The 7,471-nt window shown below is 26.7% G+C and overlaps 2 protein-coding genes across 2 annotated transcripts; both read right to left on the reverse strand.

Moving 5' to 3' along the window:
• On the reverse strand, positions 2,005-2,666 carry LOC110267721 (ATP-dependent DNA helicase PIF1-like). The gene has a single exon (XM_021113530.1). It carries the CDS (start codon positions 2,599-2,601, stop codon positions 2,005-2,007), a length of 597 nt encoding a protein of 198 aa, XP_020969189.1. The 5' UTR covers positions 2,602-2,666.
• On the reverse strand, positions 4,838-5,408 carry LOC110267722. Its single transcript, XM_021113531.1, has 2 exons — positions 5,155-5,408; positions 4,838-5,078 (listed from the first exon to the last, which is right to left on the reverse strand). The coding sequence occupies exons 1-2, from the start codon at positions 5,371-5,373 to the stop codon at positions 4,842-4,844; spliced, it is 456 nt and encodes a 151-aa protein (XP_020969190.1). The 5' UTR covers positions 5,374-5,408; the 3' UTR covers positions 4,838-4,841.

Genomic DNA, 7,471 nt, shown 5'->3' on the forward strand with positions numbered 1-7,471 from the left:
TAGTTAATTAAAAATATTTATGCATTTAATTTTAACTTTAAAAATCTAATTTATATCTATACTATGTATATGAGAAAGAATTTTATTTTATTATTGTTCTTTTTTCTAATTTTAAAAATTAATTATCTTAAGCATTTATATCAATAATACATATAACGCCATTTGTCTTCTCATTTGTTTATATAGAATGGAGCTTTGGAAAATAAGATTCAATATCAATAATGCATTTCGAGCTAGACTCGTTTTTTTCCTTTTTTTAATGCTATATACGTAAAAGAGAAAAAATTGTCCCATAAAAATTATATAATCAGTACCATATTCATTGGAATACAACAAATTTTCAGCAACTAAAAAATCTGCCAAATATTTTCAACAACAAATTATTCAGAATTCAGTGATAATCAGTAATAAATTTACGTTAGTGATTATTTTTAGCAATAAAAAAACTAGTTTAGTAATATTTTCAACACCAAAATAAAAAATAACAATAAAAAAAACAAAAATTAACAAAATTTATTAAAACTCACCAAATCGAAACCAGCTTTTGATTGCACAAATGAAGTTGGCGGTGAAGAGAAAGTCCCAGCTTTGAGAGTAACGTTGAAGGAGGAGAAGGTAGATGCTAGGATCGTTAAACGACCTAGTTTTGCAAATTTAAAAAGATTAAACATGACCTGGATCGGTATATTTAAATTTTAAGCTGACTAGGTCGAACCGAATTCAAAGAATCGGATTTAGAGAATACATTATAAACTAGTTATATAGATACTATTAATCACAGTGTGACACATTAGTAACTTAAAAAAAAAAAGATGTTTTAGATATCTTTATGTGAATATTCTTCAATGAGATAAACATAAATTTTTTATTATCTTTCAATAAAAATTAAAGTTTATAATATTTTTATGCAAATTTNAAAAAACTATTTAATTATTTTAAAAATGAACTAAAATAATTGTTTTGACTAGTACAAATTAACCGACTTTGATAATAATAAGAAAAAAAATTTCAGCTTCCTAAATTTGACTAGTAATTTAAATAAAGATGTTGCACAATTAAAAAAAAAAGTAAAACAAAAAGTATATAAAGTCAAACATATTGCATTGGTGGATGTTATCATACTCTTCTATTATTTGAAGTGTTAAAGCTCTACGAAAGTTTACAGAAAAAAATTTTATCTTTATACTAAATTTGGAGTTTTGAAACTCCTTGCAATTTAAAAAAAAAAAACGCTATCAAAATTCAGTTTAATTATGCATGGATTTGACTTTACAGTTAATTTGATAAGGTTAATAAATAATTAATGCATTCTTCTTATAAAACTACAAATGTATTGATTATAACAAGTTTAATTACCCGTGCCATGCACGTGATAAGATTGAAATTATAATTTTAAGTTGTTATATTAAATTTTATTTTAATTATAATAATTTAATTAATAAAAGAATAACTTGTATGCGTTGTTTTTCTTTTCTTAATATAGTGTTAATTGTATTAACTATAAAATAGTTATTTAATCTACTTTTTTCAATAAATCAGGCATATATACTCAATATGACCATAAATAATATAGTAATACTTAAATCCACCAACAAAATTTTATATGTTGGTTTACTGTGAAGTAAAAAAATATCAAAATCAGCTCAAAATGAAGAACAAATTAATGGAGAAGCCTAATGCAGAAAGTTTTGTAATAAACAATAAATAATTTAAACCTACTGAATAACAATTCAATGCTATCCTTTGATACCTGTAAAATATATACATGAAACAACACTATATCAATGTTTGTATATAAAATTATATGATTAACGTAATTATAAATTTGTTTGTCAAGAGAATAAAATTATACGAATTTTTATGATAATTTTAATATTCTCAAACTATTAATGTACAATAAGAATTCATCTATTAGTTCCTAGAATTTCTAAATTGTTTTAAGTGATAGTAATAAATTTTAATAAATAAATAGATTTAGTAAGACATTTTGTTATTACCTTTTTATTATAGGCTCTCAAAAACTTCTCTATATACCACATTTATCGTGCAGTTATCTTCCAAGTGTCCATGATCTTGCAACAGCACTCGCAGACTATCTTTACTCGTTATCCTTGATAACGCAACATACAATTGACCATGGGTGAAAACTGGCCTTGGAAGGTAAATTCCAACTTTCGATAGAGTTTGTCCCTGGGACTTATTTATTGTCATTGCAAATGACATGATAATTGGGAATTGTCTTCTTTGAAACCTGACCGGCAATGTTTCATTATTTGGAATTAGATTCAGTCTTGGGATAAGAACAATACTTCCAGCTTTGTTACCAGTTAAAATCTTGCATTCTATCACATGATTTTCCATTCTTCTAACTTGCATCCTCGTTCCATTGCACAAACCATTAGTTTGGTCTATATTCCGCAGCAACATAACAGGAGCGCCAACTTTCAGAACCAACTTGTGTGGTGGTAGACCTGAACAATTTATTCCATTTAGAATCTCTGGCGAGAAAGCATCTAACTCAAATTCCATATTTTTCTCTTCAGCACACACAGAGTCTGAACTTAAGTAGACTCTTTCTTGTCCAGGTAACCCTGCAGTCATCTTGTTGTTGACATCAGTGACACAATCCAAAATTGGTGCAAGAATTGCTCTATCCTTGAAATAATTTTTAAATTGGATAACATATCTGGATACACGAAATCAATGAGGTCATCCAAAGCTGTCTCAGAGTTCTTAATCAAAATGTCAGATGGTATATGAACGATCGATTCACCATCTGTTGTATCACCAGCCAAACCATCACCAATTTTGAATAGCCATTCTGCAAAATTTCTGAGTTCTTGGGTTTTCATTTGAGAGCAAAGGAATAGGAGACTTTTTACTCACCAAATCTGAAAGTAAGTTAAAAAGAGAAACAAACGAATATTATAGTATCATAGGAGAAATATAATTAATAAATAGAAATTATTTAATTTCAATTTCAATTTCATATAACAAAACAGTAGTTTTCACAAATTATGGAATCTTTTTTTGACATATGTATTATGCCATACGTATAAATTATACGGGTTATTATATAAATTCATATATATGCATAACAAAACAGTTTAATATTATATATTTTTTACATTAATTATATGCCAATATTTTGGAAAAAGAGATAAAAAAAGAGATATATAAATATGTATAATATTATTGCTATATATGAAGCAGTTTTATATTGCTTTAATTATAGAGACTTACTATAATTATATAAAATTTAATTTGAGAAAATAATTTCTCCTGCCATAAATAATATACTAAAACTGTTAGTATATTATCTTCTTTATGGTTAATTGAATTTATCAATGATTTTTTCGTGTAAATCGTTATTACCCAGTTTTTAATAATTACTTAATTAATATACAAAATTTGAAACTGAAAATTGTTATTACTAATTCAATTAACTGGTTAATTGAGTAATAATAATCTTGCATGGCACGGGTAATTATAAGTTATATTTTGATTTCTAATTATTTACGTACATAAATGATTAAAATATATAACATAAATATCGTAATTATTATAATTCTATGATATAATTATAATTAACATATTTTATCATAATTAAATATTAATTTAATATAATTATAATGAAAATACTTTCCCAAAATAATATAATCTACTATTATTCATCCACTAATTATTTGGCAATAAACCTTAATATGATTCTTTACATCTCTGCTATGGGAAATAAATACTTAGATATACCAAATAATATGTAACATATTACTACCTGTATAAGTTAAGGCACAAAGACAGGATTTAATTAAAGTGATTGAAACTTTCACCAAACAGAATATAACCTCAATCGAATAAAAAAAGGTACTCGATTTGCATTAATTAGCTAGTCGAAGAAATAACATATTCATTCATTATTCATGTTTCATTATATTTTTTAAATAACATATAGAAAACATATATTCTGTGTATAAAAATGTGACTATTAGTAATTTTATTAATAAACCTTTTTTTAAACTATTACTAATTTCAATTTTAATAGAAAATCTGAGGAAATAATTTCGCTTGCCATAAATAATATACTAAAACTGTTAGTATATTATCTTATATATGATTAATTGAATTTACCAATGATTTTTTCGTGTAAATCGTTATTACCCAGTTTTTAATAACTACTTAATATACAAAATTTGAAATTGAAAATTGTTATTACTAATTCAATTAACTGGTTAATTGAATAATAATTGTTAAATTATTAAGGTGCAAAATCATTGATTTACTCAATAGATTTCCATATATTATTTATATTTCAAGTAATAATTTGATATTATATTATTTACCCAGTTAATAATACCATTATTAATAATTATTTTTGCATTGATTTTTAAATCAATTATTAAATAATTATTTTTGTTAAGATAATTGTTTATAAATTATTTCAAATTATATTTTGTTAAGATATAATTATTTAGATTATTACTCATGGCACAGGTATAATTTCATTTTATACCAATTAATCAATTATAATTATATGACACGGGAGTAATTTCAATTTTATCCACCGATTATTGGCAAATAAATTGTCTTTAGGTCAACGATTTAATATATGTGTAGGTTCATTTTTTGTCAAATATAATGAAAATACAAATAAAGAAATAAAGGATAAAAATAAACTTAATAATATCTGACACTACTTCATTTTATTAAATTATTTAAAAATAGCACATCCACAAAAAATAATCCTAATATATAAATTGAGGCAATAATTTAAAATTCTATAATTATAATTTAATCAAATATTAATAGTAAAACCAAATTACCTCAACAATATTGAACCTATTCTAGTCCTTAGTCACGTATAGTATAAAATCATTCTTGTAACGACAACCAACTGAAATAACATCGTAAGTTTCAATATTTAGAATTCGTGCAAAATCAGACCATCCTCTTGTTAGATAAGCTTCATCATCCGCTATCCATGCAATGCGGCAAGGTATAGAATTGCCACACCGAGAAACCAAACTAACTCTTATTCCCCTCAATGGCATTGCATGCATGCAAAAGAAAGCTGGTAATTTCTGAAAAAAATCAAAATATGTTAAAAAATTATTCTAATAATGAACAGCTTAAACTAAGAAAATTTAAATATTTTACCAATCGTTGAAATTGCATATCTGAATTTGTCACGAATTTAGCAAAACTGAATTGAAACTGAGGGAATTCAATTTCATTATGTGCTCCACTTCGAAGATTTTCGGGCAGACGTAAAAAGCATGGAGGGGATGGAACTTGAACGTGCCCTATAAAGTTCCGTGGATGCAATTCATCAATCAAAAATCGAGCTCCTCCTAAGAAATCTAACTTTAACCACATTCCATTGGGTTGGTCATAATAGGTGAGTAGATTCAACCATCCTTCGATAAAGTAGAGACTATTGCCTCTTCTTTAAATGCTTACATCTATGTAGTTGAAACCCGAATCAGTGAAGACAACTTGATGAGGTATTTCATGGATGTGATGCATTGTAAATGATTGTGGCAAAAGACAATCGAACTGGAACATTAGACGATAAGAATAACTTAGAGTAACAACAAATAAAAAATTATCAAAAGAATAATATCATAGAATGAGTATATGAAAAACATTATAAAAAATTATAAATTGTACCTTAAAAGGATCAACTTCAATAAAAAACGAAGAATACATTCTTATTTTATGAAGTAGTAAAAAAAAACATTAAATATAAAATTATGAATTGACTCTCCAATGGGGCAGGGCGGGGGCGGGGGATGCCTCCCTGCTCCCCATTCCCGCCCTCAGATTTGCTCCCCATCCCCGCCCCATTCCCCACCGTGGGGGAATATTGCTCCCCATCCCCATTCTCCACGGGGCTCCATTCTCCGCGGGGACCCCATTCTCCATCTACATAATAATTCTAACTAATTATTAATTTCCATATGAATAGAGCTGCAAGTATCTATCTTATACAAAAACTGCAAGATTTTATATAATTTTAAATTTTAAATTATGTGCATAAATACCAATGCGATTCAAATTGTACGAAAATAGGAATAAATTCACTGTATCAGAATAAATAGGAATAAATTGTACGAAAATAGGAATAAATTTTTATCACCCGACAAACTTATTACTTTCAACAAAGTTTACTGATGCAAAGGACTAACTTCAACAAAATCTGCAAATTTACTGATATAATGAGTAAACTTGCTCCAGCTTTCAACAAAAATGAATAACATGATGGTGACTTCTTTCGAAATAACGCAATGGGGACGCAACGACGAGTCAAAGGACAAAGCAGTGGACGAGGTAAGAGACGTGGCAACAGAGAGGAGAATGGACACGACGGCAGAGTTATGAAAAAGAATGCCGCAAATAGAAATTACGACGCGATAAGGGTGATGGCACGGTGAGGTGTGACGATTCGGTGAGAAGGATGACGAGGGGGTGGCTGCAGAGAGGTTAGATGGAGTATGGACAGCCTTAGGGATCTTTGAATTGAAGAAGGGTTATGCAAATAAAGATTAGGAGTTTTGGGTTTCTATATATGTGTGTGTGAGAAATGACTAAAAAACATATATGAGAAATAAACTATTAAGGATAATTTAAGGAATTCATAAATTTCGGGGAATAACGGGGACGGGGCGGGGATCCCCGCTCGGGTCCCCACGCCTGCTTCGGGGGAATTTTGTCTCCCATCCCCATCCCCGCGGGAAACTTATATTTTAATGATTAAAAAATGACTATTCGTCCCTTATTGTTTTGTTTAATTATATGCATGAACATTTCTATGAAAATCTTTAAAAAAAATAATAAAAAATATTTATTTAAAATAAGATGAATATATTTATTTAAAATTTATAAATTTTAAATAAATTTATTCGTATTAATTTTAAAATAATAAGAGTATTATGTCCTTTTAATTCTTTTAAATTTTTATTTTTGTCATAATTTTATAATAATTTAATATCAATCTAAAAATAAAATAAAATAAATTTAAATTAAAACAAAAAAATTTAACCTAAAAATAATTGAATTTTAATGATGATTTTTTTTAATAATTTAATGCTGATTTTTTCCTCTCTTTTTTGTTAGAAAATATTAAAATTCTATATACAAATTTTTTCTCTTCTTTATTAAAGAACACTAAAATTCCATATAATTTTGAAGTATCAAATCATGTCTCCTCTTTTTCTAATACCAAAATCTGCCTCTTCACTTTCTCTCTTTCTTTCTCTCTCATCTCTATTTATTTGATAAGCAACTTTTTTTTATTTTTTAATTTTAGTGTCTTATTAGTGTTGGATTTTTTATTGAAATAAAAATAAAAAATTGTTACTTTTCAAAACAATTTTTTTTATTTTTTAGGATTCACCTTTTTTGTTTAAGTTTCATAAAATTTGTCTGATATGTAAATTTTTATCTATATACAAAATTCGTCCATCACATCAAA

Source organism: Arachis ipaensis, chromosome B10 (assembly GCF_000816755.2).
Source record: "Arachis ipaensis cultivar K30076 chromosome B10, Araip1.1, whole genome shotgun sequence".
NCBI lineage: Eukaryota > Viridiplantae > Streptophyta > Magnoliopsida > Fabales > Fabaceae > Arachis > Arachis ipaensis.